This window comes from Marmota marmota, unplaced genomic scaffold (genome assembly GCF_001458135.2).
Source record: "Marmota marmota marmota unplaced genomic scaffold, marMar, whole genome shotgun sequence".
Classification (NCBI taxonomy): domain Eukaryota; kingdom Metazoa; phylum Chordata; class Mammalia; order Rodentia; family Sciuridae; genus Marmota; species Marmota marmota.
In genome coordinates this window covers 57,914,363-57,934,671 of record NW_026000174.1, presented here as the reverse complement: position 1 = coordinate 57,934,671, position 20,309 = coordinate 57,914,363, and the positions used below count along the sequence as shown (strand labels likewise).

The 20,309-nt window shown below is 36.4% G+C and overlaps 1 protein-coding gene across 1 annotated transcript; it reads right to left on the bottom strand.

The window, feature by feature from the left end:
* Positions 1 to 8,567: 8,567 nt before the first annotated feature.
* On the bottom strand, positions 8,568 to 9,494 carry LOC107135056 (olfactory receptor 4C15-like). The gene has a single exon (XM_015477018.1). It carries the CDS (start codon positions 9,492 to 9,494, stop codon positions 8,568 to 8,570), a length of 927 nt encoding a protein of 308 aa, XP_015332504.1.
* Positions 9,495 to 20,309: the final 10,815 nt, after the last annotated feature.

Below are 20,309 nucleotides of genomic sequence, written 5' to 3'. Positions count from 1 at the left end.
TGAACACCTGCCTGATGTAGTCAAGGAAAAACAAGGAAGCCAGTATGGCTGAAACCATGAGAGACCAAGTGTGGAAGTGTCCTAAGAGGCCAATGAGATGACAGAATTCCAAATCATTGTAAAGACTTTTCTCTTTACTCTGAGATTGAGCCATTGCAGAGTTTTAATCAAGGAGGCTGTCCCTCTTATGTTGCTTAAGTTTTAACAATACTCTCTGGTTGTTGAGCTGAAAATAGATTTAGCAGAACAAGGGTGCAAATAGAAAGAATTCTTACACTCTATGGCCTGTAATATAAGTGAGATACATATATTTTTCTAATGTGTTTGGTGAAAGCTGTGATATTTCAACTTTGACTTCCTGGTTTTAGAAGGATAACTCTCTCTTGGGAAGGCTACAGATACACTATGTTTGGTCCAAACATAATCAGTCATTACATGTAAAGATGTCTATCCAACATATAAAGAAGAGTGTCAAATAAATAGTTGACTATGGAAATCTGGAATTCAAGAGGGATTTCAAGGGTAGAAATATAAATATGAGATCATCAGATGAGGCATGTTATTTAGAACTAAAGTAAGATTGAGGGATCAATCTTACTTTACCATTTTAATATGACACAGAATGAAACTGCTTTTCTGTTGTAGTATCTAAACACATTTTAAGATAAATCTCAGCTGATTCAAATGAGAGATAATGAAAGAAACTTTCATCATCAGTTACTTTCCACATATGTATTTGTCCTGAGCAAATTCCCAAAGCACAAAGCTAACAGCTCTCAACTCTGCATTACTACTCTGCCTTTTCCGCTTTCTCAGTCCCTGTAGCTTATCTAACAATGCTAAACTGGTGGCAAAGCTGGCATGGAAAGTGGTTTATTGGTGCCTTTCATTATAATTCAAAAAATAGATGCCTCACCCTCTATAGGTATAGACTTGCAGTTTGAATGGTTTTCCAGTAAATGGTCTAACTTTTATTACCAAACTCCACCATCCCCAATGAGGCATTGCTATGAAAGCCTCTCAAAAGCACATTATTTGGGTCCATCTGCGGTGTGTTAAGCACAGTCCTCACAGTGTAGAAAGGGTCTTTGATTCTACTGAATCCCAGACGTCTACTCATCTTCTGTTCCCTCATGGATTGGCTTCTCTTGTGCATACTCATCATCAATAGAAGAGAGATCTGAAGGGCTGAAGAAGGGGTCATGGAAAAGAGGGGAGGGCAAGGGGAGGTATTGGGAAATGAAATTGATCAAAGTGTGCTACATTCACATACCAATACACAACATGAAACCCACTATTCTATATAAATTCACCATTAAAAAATAGACTACCTGAATGAAAATGTAATTTTAATGAGATGCTTGAAAAGTATAAATCAGGAGCTCCAAAGTGCTCATTTCAGTCGCTGATCAATATCATTCTCTTCAGGGAGGATATTCTGTAAAGGAAACTTGATTGCTACATAAGCGTGCTTAATAAATGTGGAATTTAAAGGAAGGGCATTGTTGGCTAGAGACTCAAGGAGCCACAGACTGAAATGTTCTAACAGAACTGTGTCTGCTAGATGGCTGGAAGGTCTTATCTACTAATAAGTGAAATAATTTTTGCACTAGGAATCTATATTATATTTAATGAAAAAGGTTGTTTCCTTGGCATAGATTGCTCTGTAATTCCAAGTTTAGTGTTAAGGTTTTGATATGAGTTTCTCTCAAAAGCTCATGTGTGAGACAAATGTGAGAAAGTGTGAAGGTGAAATGATTGTATTATGAGAGCCTTAACCTAATCAGTGCATTAATCTCCTTAAAGGGATTACCTGAGTGGTGACTGTAGACAGGTAGGCATGTTATTTAGAGGAAGTGGGTCATTGAGGTCAGGACTTTGGGGTATATATTTTGTGACCTGAAATATTTTTGTGAGCTGTATATATTTTGTGAGCCTACTTCCTGTAGGCCAAATTCTGATTTTCCTTTCTCTGTGACACTCTACTATCATGATGTTCTACTTCATCTCAAACCCCAAAGGATGGAGTTGGTCATCTATAGACTGAGACTTCTGAAACTGTGAGCCCCCAAATAACATTTCACTCCTCTAAAATTGTTCTTGTCAGGTCTTTTGGTCACAAAAGCAAAAAAGCTAACTAAAACACAGGGGATCTAACTTCTTGAGAAACTCTTCTCTTTTTTGCATGGATCATTCTGTTTTTGTTTTTGTTTTATGTCATTGATTCTATTTCTAATCTGTTGTTTCATTCATGAGGAGTTGACCTTATAGTTCTCACAGTTTTGTACAACTGTCACCAATTAACTATTCAAAACTGAGAGAAATGTCAACTTACTTAAACGACAAAAGTATTCATAAAACGAATTATTATGAATGAGCAGTGATCAACATGATTCACAAATATATTAAATTTGCATAGAGATTAGGAATTGATACACTGAATTTTGTTATAGGCAGAATTATTATTATTATTATTATTATTATTTAAATAGTAATTCATGATTTATTTCCTTGTGCATTTTTAAAAGATGAGTGAATGAAACATTGCCTTTTAAGAGTGTTATAAAGGGACACAAGCATTAAATCATGATTCAATTACCTGATTATAAATTTCCTGTGATTCATAAATTTGTTGAGACTTTGGGCTGTTCACTATTGAGCCAGAAAAGATAAGATTCAGATTTAGTATCAGAACTGATTTTCCAACAAAATGGGTGAATCAAAATAAGGTCTAATTTTTCAACTTGAGTCAAAACATGCAAAAGATAAACCCAAACCAGAATAAGGAACCAAAGAAAAAGATAAGGCCATACATAAATCTTTTAAATGTCACTCCAAGTGAAATCTGTTCTTTATATGAAAATTAGAGATTCCAATGCACATTTCATTATGTACATGTGTACATATGTATATGACATGTGTGCATATATTCATATGCCATCTCAGTTGCTCAAGATCAGTATTTTGAAATGATTCAAAATGTTACATTTGAAAACTCACTTCTGAGAAAACATATTCTGTGGCTTGGACACCAAGTCAAACTCATTATTGCTAACCTCTTTAATATCTTGCTAGGTATTTAGGAAGAAATTATTTTCCAAATTTTGGGTTATCAAAAAGTTAACTGCAACCATCAATCTCTACACATGAATTACTCAAGAAAATTATTGAAATTTTGCTTTATTGCCAAAAACATTTTAAATAATATTTGAAATAAACTACTCCATGTGTTATATCAAAGTACCTCTTATATTTCTTAACCTGAATAATGCCTTAACACACTTAAGATGCTCCTACCAGTATTTTCAGTTGTTTTGAATTTTTCCAACTTTTGTATCTCTTAAGACATAATGTAAAATATTAGTTTTAGAATTTCAGCCTAAAGATAATTTCCATGTCATATGTATTAGTTACAAACTTATATATATGGCTCTAATCATTCTGATATATTATTGTACATTCTTATTTTTGTTCTGGCTTTTTAAAAGATTTTTTTTCAATAGCTAATGAGTACCAATAATTCAGTTATTATTTTAAGCAATTGTAGAATCACAAAAATTTAGAGTCAAATTTTACTTATTTTTGTTTATTTTCAAGCTTTCACTCTCACAGAAAGCTTTTAAATAAGCTTATCATTTATAGCCTTTTCTTTATTTCTAACAATTCCATCCAAATTAATTTCCAATGCATTGCCATAGTAAAACAGGAATATTTTCATAATTATTGGTAACTACGATCAAACAATCTTCCTTGGTTGTATCAATATTTTTATAAATAATTACAGAAGAAAAACACTATTTTTTCCTCTTTAATCTTTAGTCTATATTTGTATCTGTTAATATCTTAATAAGTTCACATTAAATCTGGTCCCAAAAGCCTTCTCTTATTTTTTGCAGAAAAACAAACATCTTCTTTGTCTTGTGCTCCTCTATTACTTACTATGTGCTTTATAAATATGGATTTAATTGAATAAGGCAACTCTATATTATATATTATTATTGTTGTACAATCTTGTAATTTAAACAAATGCTCACAAATACCATTTCATTTGACCTGCCCACTCTCTTGCTAGGTAAATGCATCATTTGATGAGTTATTATGATTATTTTTTAATGTACAACATTTGAGTTGTAATGCAGAGTTTAACCAGGCACAGTCACACTAGAACTCAAATGGGATAGCATGCTGTTAAATGGCCTCTCTCTGACTGTCCCTCTCTCTCTCTCATTCATATCATATAAATCATCAAATCATAAACATCCATGTATATTAAATTCTAAAAAAGAGAAATCCTGAACTGTTAGAAACAGTTGACAGTAAACACCTTAATTTCCTGTCTAGACCCCAAAATTAAGATCTGCAAGCTGCATGATGAGACAATTATCGAAGGCAGCAAATGAAATATCTAATGAATAATAGCGAGAAAGGAATGAAAGAGTCAATGAATTATTACAGGAGAGAGGAAAATGAACAGACCTCAGGAGAGTGAAGGGGTGGGTTACAGAAAGATATACAGAGGGGAGGTGAACACTAATATAAGTGGGGTAGGTTGAACCAAGACTGCATCAGAGGTTAACCTCTCTCTTCCTGACCCACTGCAATAACGCTTGCCCCAAAATCAGAGGGAATGTGCTTGTGATCATAAGCAAGGATCACCAAGGGTCCTGAACCCCAGGGGTGTAGTGGAGTCCTATCACATACCTGGTAACAGAAGCCTTACACTGATTATATACTCTGCACATGAGGTGATGAGACACTCCTCCACCAAGATAAAAAGTTCTACAGGCTGGCCTCCATGTCATGGTGAAGTTTAATCTTACCCCTGAGAACAGAGAGGAATAGTAGGGACAGTGAAGATTCATGCTGAGGCCAGAGAAACCCAGGGCCACCTACTCTCTATGGGTGGAACTCCCTGCCCCCAGGAGCTCCACCTTCCTGGAAGACACACTGAGATAGATGCCATCAGAAAATCAGCTCAGTCTTGAAGAAGGAACATGAAGAAAATATTTTAAAAATCTTGAAAATCTTGCCTCTTATAAATGACTGTCATTAAAGTACATTTCATATGTTCCACTTTAATTTATTTGGAATGAAGATCTTATAAAGGCTGGGGAAAGTACTCAAACTGTATTTTTCTGAGATTTATCAACACTTTCTTTCATAAGCGCATATATATAGGTTGTGGGTAGTTTATGTAGAGAGGGTACTTGACATGTGAGCATACTTCACAAGCTTCCTCCAGAAACGAGGGGGAGATGAAACGACATGGTCTATCTTAGAGTGGGGAGAGGGACAGGAAAACCAGGAGATGTTTTTACATTTATTTTATGAAAATGCTATGGAAGAGCCAGGCAAAGTGGTACATGCTTACAATACTAGGCTTTGGGAGGCTGAGGCAGGAGGATAGCAAGTTCAAAGCTAGCCTCAGCAACTTAGTGACTCCCTAAGCATCTTAGCAAGACCCTGTCTCTAAATAAAAAAATAAAAGAGGTGAGGATGAAGCTCAGTAGTGAGGCATCCCTGGGTGGAAGAAACTATTCTTGTACTCTGAGAGAGAAAGGCCTCTGAAGTTCACTCTCTTCTCATATTTTCTCTTTTGAAATTATATGAGTTAAATATTGTTCTCTTTTTGCATTGACTATTTATATTAATTACCATAAGTTTGCAGATGCTTAAGGCAGGCTTGTACCTTCAGGACCCCCAAGGAAACCACACCCTCCAACCCAAACATGAAGGATATCCAGTAGAATACCTTCCTGAGACAGAACAAGGGCAAAATCAGGCCTTAGGCTCAGTGAGTTAAACTCCAACATACTCTGAGTTGAAGGTGTGTAAACTGTTCTTTTCTCCATATAATTTGCCTAAGTTCACCTCTTTTAGATGCAAGAAAGTCTTTGAAGCCAGTTTCATGCTATCTCTGTGGTGGGTCTGAATCCTGGTTCCACTAATTATCTGCCATGCGAGTCTAAGCAACTATCTTAAGTTCTTTAATTTTCAATTTCCTACTTTGTAAAATTCAGCTGGTAATATAAAAGTGTTTATTTGAATGTTATTAATGTTAATTTCTCACATTTCTTCACATCTGGTTTATGTTTTTAAATGATGTAGAGAAGATAAGAATTAAGTGGGGAAAACATTATTGATACTTGCATGGAGGATATTCATTTTATTTTAAAGATATGTGCTTTTGAACTCACAGGAAAGAGCTGTATCTGACAAGATGTTGAAGATGGAAAGATTACATTACAAAATCACTTGCCTGTCTTGAAGACCACGTCTCTACCAGCACAGAGATGCTAAGTATGTCATTGCCTGGCTAGGTGTCTGCAATGAGGATGCAGGGAGAGGTCCAGAGTATGGTGAGAGAAGAGAGGAGAGGGACAAGGATTAGGGCAGGCAAATGGCATGAATAGGTTGCATTATGATTTTTCTGAAGAGCATAGAGGCAACCAGCAAACCCAAGGTATAAGAGAAACATCTCAGAGAACATCACACCCCAACATCTGTCTTGCTTTTACTGATGTGCTGGAAAAAATATCTAGAAGGATTTATGATGTGTCACATAAAATATTTGAAACACAGCTTCCTCATCAATTAAAAGGGAGCATGAAGACATATCTTTAAGAGATTTATATATAAGTTTAAAAGATACAACTTATGAAAAGAAAAAGAAAACCTTTGGTTTAGATGAGTACAGAAAAGTATTTGTATATTCTCATTAGTCCATCTTCAAAATGAGAAATTAAGACCCAGTACTGAAATTACTCACCCAAGGTCCCACAGTTACTTAGTAATAGACCTGATTCAAGAATCCCAATCTCATAATTACATGTCTAAAGGTCTTATATTAATAGGATATCTGTAGTACTTTTCCTAAACTTCTAGGGTTGGAAAACTAGTAGTTCCAATGAATGTGCCTTAAATGTGTGCCTGAAAATAGAGTCAGTGAGGGGGACCCCAATGAAAGGAGTCAAAGGGAATATTGTGCTCCCACAGTGTGCTTTTGCTTTTAATAAAGGCTTTTATCTGCTTCCTAACCTCTTGAAACTCACTCAGCTCTTTGATCTAGTTGTCAAGAATTTGGATCCTGGATGGTCCTGTTGGGGTTCACTTATAATTTCAGTTCAGGAGGCTGAGGCAGGAGGATAAAAGAGGCCCCAAGGAACTAAGTGAGATCCTGTCTCAAAAGAAAAAAAAATAATAAAAAGAACTAGGGATGCGGTTCAGTTCAATCCGCAGTACCAAAAGCAAGGAAAAGTACCCTGCTATGCCCATGCCTTTGGGGGCCCTTGGTCTGCTGTAGAGAACATGCTTTGTCTTGATGCTGTTTTAGACTCTGGTGTTAATCACTCATTCCCTTGCCCAAGAGACAGTAATGAAATCCTTCTTCTGCCCTACCTATTCTGAAACTAGCAACATGTACTTTTCTACTTTAAGACCATCATGAAAGATGAAGGAAAGGCTAACAAGAATATTATTTAATAATTTCTTCCACAAACTCAGTGACAATACTTTGATTTTGTATAATAGACATTTTATTAATGTTGATGTTCTAGGATAAGCTGTTTAAATGAGTTTATTCCATAAGATGCTTAGCAACCTTAGACTAACAAAGTTTCGCTATGGTAATGACATGTAATGTACCTAAATTTGAATAATCTCTATCTTGATTATTGTTCCAATAGAACTATTTTTACTTGGGTAAAAAATTCAAATCACTAAGTAAACTGAAAAGTAATTCTGATTACTTTCAGATGACCTTGGCTTCTCTTATCTTCTTTAGGAGGAAAAACATCAGTTACTCTGATGCCAGGTTTGGAATTGGCTTTGCTAATAACATGGTTTGTCAAGAATTTCCCCTTTTTTATACACAGCAGCGATGTTCATTGATGACTCTCTTATGAACTTTGCCTTCTCTTCTTCTCCCAAGTTGATAGGTAAGAGGTAGTCACCTGGACCCAAGAAAAATTCATCCCTGAGTAGGACTGTACAATCAGATAGTATGTCCCAGAATCCAAGAAGTGACCCAGCTTCTGTAGAAGATGATAATGGAATTATTGAATAAGGAAATCCTATGATCTAGGGAGACATATAGTTAAGGTTCTGGAAATAGTTGGCTCTCTATCTTTGCTGGGTGTTGATTATTTTTTTCTCAGTTGCTGAGATTATTCTCTCTAAATATAAGCATTTGTTTTACTTGAAATCTTTTAAATTTCTGTTTCTTATGAAACTTTCCTTCCCTCCACAAGGTTTTTCAAAATATTGGGTTAATGGCAAACATATTGATGGGTAACTTATCTTTTCATTCTTTTCTTCTTTGATGACTACATTCTATGTAAGCATAAAATTCAACTCTTTTTAATTTACACACAAGGATACTGAGTTGGAACTCAGAGTTTCAACTGAGCAATCTGAATGTAGACATGTTATTTCCTGACCGCCCCCTGCCCCATGCATTTCCTAGAGTTACATGACATCAATCCACACAAAATATTTTTTTCTGAGACAATAGTGACTTCTTTGCACTTAGCTTTAAATATTTTAAAATTTTAATTCTTTATTTTTCATCAGAAAATGCCACCAATCTCTTCCACATTTTTTCTTATGGAGTTTTTCATGTCCTTATTCCTAAAAGTGTAAATCAAAGGATTGAGCAAGGGAGTTAGCATAGTGCAAAATATTGCCACAATTTTGTCAAATGAGAAGGCAGATGGAGGCCGTGCATACATAAATATGCATGTGACAAAGAACAAAATCACAACAGCAATGTGAGATCCGCAGGTGGACAGAGCTTTCTGACGCCCTTCAGAACTAATGGTTCTCAGAGAGAAAAAGATGACACCATAGGAGACAAGCAGCATGGAAAATATGATAATGCAGATAGACCCACTGTTGGCAATCACCAAAAGGCGAAAGATGTGAGTGTCAGTGCAGGCCAGCTTCAGTAATGGGTACAAGTCACACATGATGTGATCGATGATATTGGGGCCACAAAATGGCAGCTGGAAAGTAAAGAGAATCTGTATGATGGAATGTAAGAAGCCCCCTGTCCAGGCCACCCCCACCAGAATGCCACAGAGCCTCCAGTTCATGATGGCAGAATAGTGCAAGGGCTTGCAAATGGCCACATAGCGGTCATAGGCCATGGATATGAGGACAATCACCTCTGCCCCAGCAATGAAGTGCTCAGCGAAGATCTGCATCAAGCAGCCTTCAAAGGAGATGGTTTTCCTCTTCTGGAGGGAGTCCGCAATTGTTTTGGGGGCAATGACTGAGGAGAAGCAGGCATCCAAGAAGGACAGGAATGCCAAGAAGAAGTACATGGGAGAGCCCAGCAGTGCAGGGCTGCATAGGATGGTCACTACAATCAGCATGTTGCCCCCAACAGTTGCAATATAAATAAACAAAAATACTGTGAATATTATTTTCTGAATATTTGGATTCTGTGAAAGCCCCAGGAGCACAAACTCAGTTACAATACTTTGCTTTGGCATAACGTTGAAGGTAAAAGGTCATCAATATGGGTGACAGTTGCCGTATAGATGAGAAGTAGTTTTTAATCTCAAATGCCAGCTTTGATTAAGCAGTGGTGGCTTCCTGAAGTGAATTACTGCATAGCATGGAACAGGAGCTGGGGTTAGTTGATGCCATCCCTCATCAGAAGACTGCCTTAGATACAAGAGAAGAAATAGCAGGCAGTTAAGATGCCATCGAAAACCATGGCTACTCTTCAAATATTTCCTTAAACCTAGGTACTGAATTGGACCTTTAAGTGAATTAACTCATTTCTTATAAAAGAGAAATACCTATGCAAAGGAACTTAACTCTACACTTAGCACATATAAAAGTACAGACTATGTGTTTATTTTTAATTACTCAACATTTTGAAATGTTTATAAAAATAAAAAATATCAGTGCCGTCTGGATGAGTAAATAAAATAATGCAAGAAAAGCAATTGTCTGAACTCACTGCTGGAAGTTATCTGTGCTGGGACTTATTCTCTTTTGTCATTGATGAGAGGTTCATTCTTAAAGACTTTAAGTTCAAGTCAACAATGGTTGTTAGATGTGGGATTTTAGCACATAACCTCCATGTCCTACACAAGCCCTTGTCATAGAATCAACATGGAAAGAGGTGGGGATTTTTTATTTATAGCAAGGACCTCAAAGTAGGGGTGACATTTCTAGAGGCTCCATCCACCCTGTAAAAGTTAACACCTCTCATTCCTTTATTCATGTGTGAAAGAGGCATCTTGATGAAGGAAAAAAAATGATATGGAATCAGAAGTTGAATTCATATTTCACCTGGATAATGATTCCTGATTTTGATTTAATTTTCAATTTTACACACAGTCTTGAAGGGTGACTGTGTTCTCACCTGCATGTGTAACTGATATGTCTAATAATATGTCCAATAGGTTGTGTGTATATATGTGTACATGTATTCATAAGCATAAGACTGTTAAATAGATGAATAAAAGATTTATAGAATTTGTGTGTTATGAATGAATTGATTTTTATGAATGACAATTACCAGAAATGTCATTAAAATATCAATGAGATTTAAAAATATACAACTGAGTATGTTAGAATTTATACTTTATCTTACTTTAAAACAATTATTTTCATTATTTCCCAATGATTTAGACATCTGTAAATGTTTCCTGTACTATACACTCCATATTCAGTTAAAAATTGTCACCAAAAGAACAGGAATGTCAACTAAACCTACAAGATCATTGGACCAGACAGCAGCCATTTATTTAACATTAAAATCAACATGTAATTACAGTAGTGGTCTGCTTAGCCCAGGGCCAAAGCAGGAAAGAGAATAAAGTGACATAAATAAGAATGTCAGCTCCAGACTCTTGCAGATTTGAACTCAAATTCAAGTCTTTTTACTTTTTTGGCATTAAACATTTACTTCAAAAATGTAAAATTCTCAAAGCCTCAGATTTCACTTATAATGGGTATAATAAGTTTGTGGCAAGATTCTGTGAGACTTAGATTAAGGACATGGGCAGGAAAACAATAATGTATTAAGAGACACAGAAATATATTCACCACATTTTAAATGTTCTTAATAATGCCTTAAAACATTTTTATAGTCTCATACCCTATATATTCTCACACTCCTATTTCATGCAGCTTTGTTGTAAGAAAAAAAGTTTTTTGATGGAATTACAAAAGACCAAATCTCTATATTAAATGAATAATCAATTTTATGCTTACAACTCCTTAACTAACAAATTTTAAAACTATTTTAGCATTAAAATATTCATTAATTATGAGAAAACCAACCTTTTCTTTGTTCAGACAAAGAACTTCCAAGTTGTTAAAAACTTTTGACGGTGGAAAGCAAAGTGTCACTTAATGGGTAATTGTTTTAAATATTATATGTTATTCTGTATTGAAACCTGAAACAGAAAAGGCAGTAGTGAAAAATAAATACTGAATACAATCGTGTTTTTTTAAGACAGTTTTGACAAATTGCTCATTGTAATGCAAGATGATAGTATTGGTACAGAGGAATATTTAGGAATTCTTTATACTATCTTGGCTACTTTTCTTATTATCTAAATTTACTTCAATACAAAAAGTTATTCAGAAAGAAGAAAAAATGTTCAGGATTTGCCATAAAAACTTCAATATTCAGTTATCCTTTGTCATTCAACAATTATGTGTCAGCCCCCTGTCCCATAAAGTAGTGACAATAGCCCTTGCTCAAACTCCCTGACTCATGAGAGGCAAAGAGACATTATTTTGAGCATGCTTTGCACATTATAGATCAAAATCAAGATGTAAAATATTGACTTCAGCATTATTTTAAAGGAATGTCTATATACTCACAAAGTGAGCTGAAAATATAAATCAGTTGTCATTATCAGTAGTTTTTATTACCAGATTTTGAACAATTTTAAATGCATTTGTTTGTATATATAAGTTAAATTTGCATATATTTTAAGATAAATATTGCTATTACAAATAAAGTTTTAGATAAATACTCCATAATTTATTACCCTTCCTGATGTGCTTCTTAAATTCACAGTAGTTTTAACTGTAACTTGTGTTTTATCTGCAACAGTATATTATGTATGCCTTAATTATGTAGCTGAAACAATCCTCTCCCTGACTTTGGGGCTTTCTTCAGCTTTCAGTCTTTCTGTCCTCTCTATGTGATTCTGCTGATTTCCCTAAATGTTTCAACTTTTATGCTCTTACTATTTCAGGAAATTAAAAAAAATAAGTAAAAATTACTCTCTTTCTGAGGCAGGCACATAACACTGTTTGATATCAAATGTTCATAGGGAAAATTAAGTGGACACATTTAAAATCAGAAGACTCTATTCTGTGGCATGAGTCACTTTTCCTTACCTACAATGTCCTTCCAGGTACATTCGTTAGTGTGTGGTTTAAGAAATGGTATTTTAGAGTCCCTCCAAAACTGTAAATGTCACAGAAGGGCTTAAATTTCCCATGCTCCAACACCAGTCTGTTTTATACATCTTCAGAATATCCTACATTTTAATGTAAAACATCAGGAAAAAAGTGTTAGGAGATGTATGGTAAATGAGAACTTTTTAATACTGTAAGTAAAATGTTACTGGAGAGCTAAGACAATAGCATGAATTAGTTGTATTTCTAAACTATGTGGATTTATCTTGAAAATGCAAAGCTGGACATAATTGTAGTTTCATGAGATTTGGAGGAATCCCATGCCCCTAAATAAAAAGTGATTCACTCTGTTATCATAGCTGCCGTCTATTGAGCACTTATTATATAATCAACTGGTGTCTTATAGGCTCCACATGTATTTTATTTGTTTCTATATATTTAGAGCTTAGTAGTATTTTTAGTCCTCTTAACGATGAGGGGTCTGGAAATTAGAAAGGTTTTGAAAGTAGCCAGGTATACTCACCTATCATTGATAGATCCATGCATGGCATTAAACACACTAGCCCAACTACAACACCAGCACTTTTAAATCTTATACCACAATTTAAAACCATTTTCTCAAAATACAAATATTTGAATTATAAATCTCACCATTTATCAATTCTTTTAAAATTATAGTGATGATAACCTCCTATTGTCTATGGAAAAGTCTATTTGGTGGAGGCCAAAATGCGATGTTTACATGCAACTCTTCCTTCTACATCTAAAAGAGAGAGGAAGAGCATCTCTTGCAGTCCAGATGGTGAATGTTTCCACCACCTCTCAAGTGCAGCCTTCAACATGGTCTAATGGAAAAGAGAAATAACAAAGTATCCTCTTAGATTTCCAGCTGATTTTAAAGAGGTTTTGGTGAGAGGTCATGTATCAGTAGAATTGCTTTTCCCCAGGGTTTGTATACTTGCCATTCATGTGGCAATACAATTTTCCATAGATTTTGTTTGCAAAATGCTTATGTGCCTGAGCAATTAGAGTGCTTTATTTGTTGGCAAGTTTTCAGTTTGATATTCTTCCTCTTTTTTAAAAAATATTGATTCTGGGTTTGAAGATATTTTCACTTTCCTTTATGTTTAGGAATAGAATATTATATCTAGGAGAATATGGTACTTTTAACAACTTTTTAACAATGAATGCTTATTAAGAATGACATATTTTCTGTGTTAATTTTCAAATAGTTAGGAATTAAATCAACATATAAGCTTTCCTTTCAGCCCCTAATTCTGATATCCCATTATTTCAAAATTAAAAAAAAAAACACAAAACAACACTATTTAAAAAGGAACTGATTTTTTCTCTTCTCATTTTATCAAAAAATAAGGTGTGACAGGGCTGTTTGCTCAATTAGAATATTATATTGATTCCAAGGCTTTAAGGGCCACTTAGATTTAGGTCACTGGATCCCTTCATAGAAGAACCACACTAAAAAGTTTGTGGCTCTATAGAGTTTTTAAACAATTTCCCTTATCTGTTTTATATCTGTTCACATTACATAGAAAAATGTAGAACTGAAACGATTCATCAGAAAACTTAAGGCACAGGAGGGCTATCACTTTATTCATCTATAGAATAAAGGAATTGGAATTATATCCTTCAAGTGAATTTTTTGAAGTGTACTTTCACATAAAGAATCACTTGACCTGAACCTCACACTGTGAGGGGAAATGATGTTTTGACAATATGACTCAGTAGCAAGTTTCTAGAAATTCATTCTGGAATTCTGGTTCTGACTTTTAACCACGATTACCATCTGCCACGTTATTTATTAGGATAATAATGTCCTTTGTTTTTCTTTATCATTCATTATATCATTACATATATATATATATATATATATATATATATATAGGTTTTTTTTTTTCTGTTGGAGGAAGAGAGTAGGACAACATGGAAATAAGACTGCAAATATGGAATGGAGCAGAAAAGAGTGACACAGATGAGAAAGTGACAGGCATAATGACTTTTCTTGATAAGAAATTAATCTGTGAGCCAAGAAGCAGTGCTTATATACTTTTTAAATTATTCATTTGCAACAAAGTTTGTGGATTCCTAGTATCAAGGCAACTCTCTTCCAATTCCAGTCCAAAAGACAACTCTTTTGGCTATATTCAGGACCTGTGTATGTTGAAATAAATGCCTCTGAAGTTTCCAATTCCATCTACTTACCGCTATTTTATATTAATACCCATGATACCATATCATTTATTGGACTTCCCATGAACACTGACTTCCAAAGACCCTCTCAAGGATATGTTCTTGATAATAAGGACAAATCCCAATCTGAGGATCAGAGTATGCTTGTGAGCGATGATTCATTTCCTGGTCATGTGAAACTGGCTGCACTTTTATGGTGTAAGTACAGAGTTACCAGCCATCTGACAGCATGTTCCCTTGAAGGAGTCTGACCATAATCACTGCATTCCTGGAAAGCGGTATCATTTTCCCCCCTGTTCTGATTATGTTTTTATTGCTATAGTCTTTCCTCTTGAAACTGCATTTACTCCATTTCATATGTTTAGATTTGTTGAATCTGGCATTTCTGTTTGTATGTAAATAGTTTTTTGTGGGATTCTAGGGATTAAATCCAGGTCCTTGCACACGCTATGCACAAGCTCTAACACTGAAATATGCTTCAAAATCCGAGTGACATCTTTTAACTTGGTTGTTAATTTGTTTATTGGTCCATTAGTTATTTAAAGACCTTTCAATTTTCAATTATTTGTTAATTCTTTGAATTCCTTGTTATCATTGACCATTATCATCAGAAAAGATGCTTGATATTATTCACTTTCTTGAATTTGTTTAAACTTGTAATATGGTTTAACATTGAATTTATCCTGGAAAATAAAGGTCTATGCACTTGATAAGAATATACATTCTCCTGTTTTGTATGTAATGTTCTGTACACGTACTTTAGGTCAAGTTAGATGTTTAGTTATAGATTTTAATATCTATGATATGTTGTTTTATGAATGTGGGATATTTATGTCTTCTGCATTACAGTCATTGTTGACTTTAGGTTGATTAATATTTCCTTTTTTAATTATGTTTTATTTACATATGACAGCAGAATGTATTGTAATTCTTATTACACATATAGAGCACAATTTTTCATATCTCTGGTTTATACAAAGTATATTCACACCGATTGGTGTCTTCATACGTATAATTTGGATAATAATGTCCATCGCATTCCACCATCATTTCTAACCCCATGCCCCCTCCTTTCTCCTTCCACCCCTCTACCCTATCTAGAGTTCATCTATTCCTCCCATGCTCCCTCTCCCTACCCCACTATGAATCATCCCCCTTATATCAGAGAAAACTTTTGGCCTTTGGTTTTGGGGATTGGCTAACTTCACTTAGCATTATCACCTCTAACTCCATCCATTTACCTGTAAATGCCAAGATTTTTTTTCTTTTATAATATATCATTGTGTATATATGCCACATTTTTTAAATCCGTTCATCTACTGCAGGGCATCTAGGTTGGTTCTACAGTTTAGCTATTGTGAATTGTGTTGCTATATACATTGATGTGGCTGTGTCTCTGTACTATGCTGTTTTTAAGTCCTTTGGGTATAGGTCGAGGAGAGGGATATCAAATGGTGGTTCCATTCCCAATTTTCCAAGAAATCTCCATATTGCTTTCCATATTGGCTGCAACAATTTGCAGTCCCACCAGCAGTGAATGAGTGTACCTTTTCCCCCACATTCTCGCCAGCACTTATTGTTGTTCATCTTCATAATAGCTGCCATTCTGACTGAAGTGAAATGAAATATTAGAGTAGTTTTGATTTGCATTTCTCTAATTACATTTATCATACATTTTTGATTATATATCATCTTCTGAGAAGTTTCTGCTCAGGTCCTTGCCCCTTTTATTTATTGGATTATTTGTCTTTTTTTTGGGGGGGGGGGCTTATCTTTTTGAGTTCTTTATTTACCCTAGAGATTAGTACTCTATCTGATGTGTGAGGTGTAAAGATTTGCTCCAAGACGTCAGCTCTCTATTCACCTCCCAGATTGTGTCTTTTGCTGAGAAGAAACATTTTAGTTTGAGTCCATCCCGTTTATTAATTTTTTATGTTAATTCTTGCACCAAAGTAGTCTTATTAAGGAAGTTGGGGCCTAATCCCACATGATGGAGATTAGGGCCTACTTTTTCTTCTACTAGATGCAGGGTTTCTAGTTTTATTCCTAGGTCCTTGATCCATTTTGAGTTGAGTTTTGTGCATGGTGATAGATACGGGTTTAATTTTATTTTGTTGCATATGGATTTCCAGTTTTCATAGCACCATTCATTGAAGAAACTATCTTCAGTGAATGTTTTTTGGTGTCTTTGTCTAATATAATCATAATTTTGTGGGTTAGTTTCTGTTTCCTCTTTCTGTACCATCGTTCTACCAGTCTGTTTTGGTGCCAATATTATGCTGCTTTTGTTACTATTGCTATATAGTATAGTTTAAGGTCTGGTATAGTGATGATATCTGCTTCACTCTTCCTGTTAAGGATTGCTTTAGCTATTCTGGGTCTCTTATTTTTCCAGATGAATTTCATGACTGCTTTTTCTATTTCTGTGAAGAATGTCATTACGATTTTGATCAGAATTGCATTAAATCTCTATAGTGCTTTTGGAATTATGGTCATTTTGATAATATTAATTCTGCCTATCCAAGAGCAAGGTAGATCTTTCTGTCTTCTAAGGTCTTCTTTGACTTCTTCTTTAGGGCTCTGTAATTTTGATTAAATAGATCTTCCACCTCTTTCATTAAGTTGATTCCCAAGCATTTTATTTAATTGAGGCTATTGTAAATGGGATAGTTTTCCTCATTTCCCTTTGAGATGATTTGTCACTGATATACAGAAATGCCTTTGATTTACGGGTCTTGATTTTCTAGCCTGCTATTTGCTGAAATTATTTACTAGTTCTAGAGTTTTCTGGTGGAGCTTCTTGGGTCTTTTAGGTAGAGAATCATATTGTCAGCAAATAGCGCCAATTTAAGTTCTTCTTCCCCCCCCTTGTCTAATTGCTCTTGCCAGTTTTTCAGTAACTACATTAAATAGAAGTGGTGAAAAGGAGCATCCCTATCTTGTTTCAGTTTTTAGAGGGAATGCCTTCAATTTTTCTCCATTTAGAATGATGTTGGCCTGGGGCTTAGCATAGATGGCCTTTATAGATGTTGAGATATGTTCCTGTTATCCCTAGTTTTACTAGTGTTTTGAACTTTATGTTCTATTTTGTCAAATGCTTTTTCTGTGTCTATTGAGATGATCATAAGATTCTTATCTATTGATGTAATGAATTACATTTATTGATTTCTGTATGCTGAACTGTCCTTGCATCTTTGGGATGAATCCCACTTAATCATGGTGGATGACCTTTTTCATATGTTTTTGTATTTGATTTGCCAGAATTTTATTGAGAATTTTTGCATCTATGCTCATTAGAGATATTGGTCTGCAGTTTTCTCTTTTTTGAAGTGTTTTTGCCTGGTTTTGAAATCAGACTGCTATTGGCCTCATAGGATGAGTTTGGAAGTGCTGCCTCTTTTTCTATTTCCTGTAATAAATTGGAGAGTATTCATATTACTTCTTCTTTAAAGGTCTTGTAGAACTCGACTCTGTATCTGTCCACTCCTGGACTTTTCTTGGTTGGTAGACTTTTGATGGAGTCTGCTCTTTTGTCACTTGAAACTGATCTCTTTAAATTGTGTATATCATTCTGATTCAATTTGGGCAAATTATATGACTCTAGAAAATTGTTTATGCCTTCAATATTTTCTATTTTATTGAAGTAAAAGTTTTTAAAATAATTTCTAATTATCTCCTGTATTTCTGAAGTGTCTATTTTGATATTTCCATTTTCATCATGTATGTTAGTGTTTTGAGTTTTCTCTCTTTTTCTTTGTTAGAATGGCTAAGGGTCTGACAATTTTATTCATTTTTTTCAAAGAACCAACTTTTTGTTCTGTCAATTTTTTCAATTGTTTCTTTTGTTTCAATTTTATTGATTTCAGCTCTGATTTTAGTTATTTCCTGATTTATTGTATCCTTCATTTCAGGTATTTCTGACTTTTTTTTTTTTCAGAGTCTCCTTTTCTCTCTTGAAGTAATCTTTTGCTACCTGTATTGCTCAATATGTCATTCTTTAATTCACAGATAATTTTAATTAAAAACCTTCTGAATTCCTTCTCTGACATTGCATCAACTTCGCTGTCCGTGGGTTCTGTTATTATAGTGTTCTGCTTTGTTTGGGGCACTTTCCTCCCTTGTTTTTTCATGTTGCCTCTGTGTCTTCCTTTCTTGCAGTGTGGATGTGAGATATTACAGTTTCTTTTCTATATTCTGGTGGTGCCCCTGCAGATTGTCTGTACCTCACCTTAATGTTGGGCTTCCAGACCCTGCTGGTGTTCCCCAGTGTATGCTACTGCAACTAAAGGTGGTGGTGGCAATAGCTAAGGTAACTTGAGATAATACTTAAGGTGCCCCAAGATGGAAGCAATGTCTTACAGAGATGGGGATGAAAGAGCCAGCTTCCCACTCTCTTTGGGATGCCTGCTCTGAGATGCAGCTGTTTGTAGGACCTGTCTACTATGAAAATGTAGGGGCTACTGCTTGGGGAAGGCTATGGAGATGACTGCAGTGTCCCAAGATGGAAGTGGGTTACGTTTTGGCTCCCAGGTAGATGGGAGTATTGGGGGGTGAACTCCTGCACAAGTTGGTGTGGGCAGATCTGGGCTGGAACTGGGTTTCCATGAAAGACTCCTCTGCTAGTCAGAAGAAGCGGTCCTGTGCCAGAGGCTAGGCTCTGGTGGGTGCCTTCCCTGCAGGTAAAGGTCAAGGGGTGGACCCAGGTCTACTGTAATCCTGGGTCCTACGCAGGCTGGTGTCGATGGATCTGGACTGGGCCTAGGTTCCTGTGGTAGTCTGCTGGTTGGAAGAGGTGGTCCTGTGCAGGGGGCTGGTCTCTGATGGGTGTTTGCTCCATCAGTAAAGGGAATGGGCCCAAGCATACTGTTCCACCCAGGATGGTATGGGTGGATCTGGGCTGGGCCTGGGCTCCCACAGTAGTCTGTTGGATGGAAGAGGCAGTCTTGTGCTAGAGACTGGGCTCTGACAGGTGTCAGCCCTATTGGTGAAGGGGTGGACCTGGGCCTACTGTGGGCTTGGGTCCTCCACAGGCTAGCGTGAGTGGATCTTTCCTTAATAGCTAGTATCTTGTGAAATTGAGAACAACTTTTTTGAAGAATAGAAAAATTCAGGGGGGATCCAACATGGCGGCCGGCAAGGAAGCAGCACTTTCAGTATCTCCACATTAACCGGATCAGAAACACCCATTAAAACAGCTACATTCTACCTACTGAGGAACTTCTAGCAAAATTCCGCTGAAAGGAGACCTGCCAAGAATTAGTAAGTTTATTAGAGGTAACAGTTTGTCCCAGACAAGTGAATCTTGGCTGGCCACGCGGGCGCAGAGGTCCAATCCTGCAGCCACCGCCCGACTGGCTCTGCAAGCGGCCCCCAGCGGCCCAGCGCAGCACTGCGAGAAGGGTCCCTGCCTGGCCTGGCAGACAGTCCCCGCCATCCTGGATCTCCTGGCGGCCCCGCTCGCTCTGCGATCGGCCACCCCGCCCGCCCGGCTCTTAGCCACAAGGCCGCCGCCTGCCCGGTTCTACAAGTGGCCCCGGGCGGCTGGTGACGTGAGAAGGGTCCCCGCCTGGCCTGGCAGATGGCCTGCGCCCGCCCGGCTCTGCTAAGGGCCCCGCCCGCACAGCTAATGGCCCCCTGCCCACCCTGCTCTGCTAACGGCCCCGCCCGCACGGCTAACTGCCTCCCGCCCTCCCGGCTCTGCTGGT

What these genes read in the sequence shown, in the direction of transcription:
- LOC107135056 (XM_015477018.1), bottom strand. Translation starts at nt 9,494, where the DNA reads ATGCCAAAGCAAAGTATTGTAACTGAGTTTGTGCTCCTGGGGCTTTCA.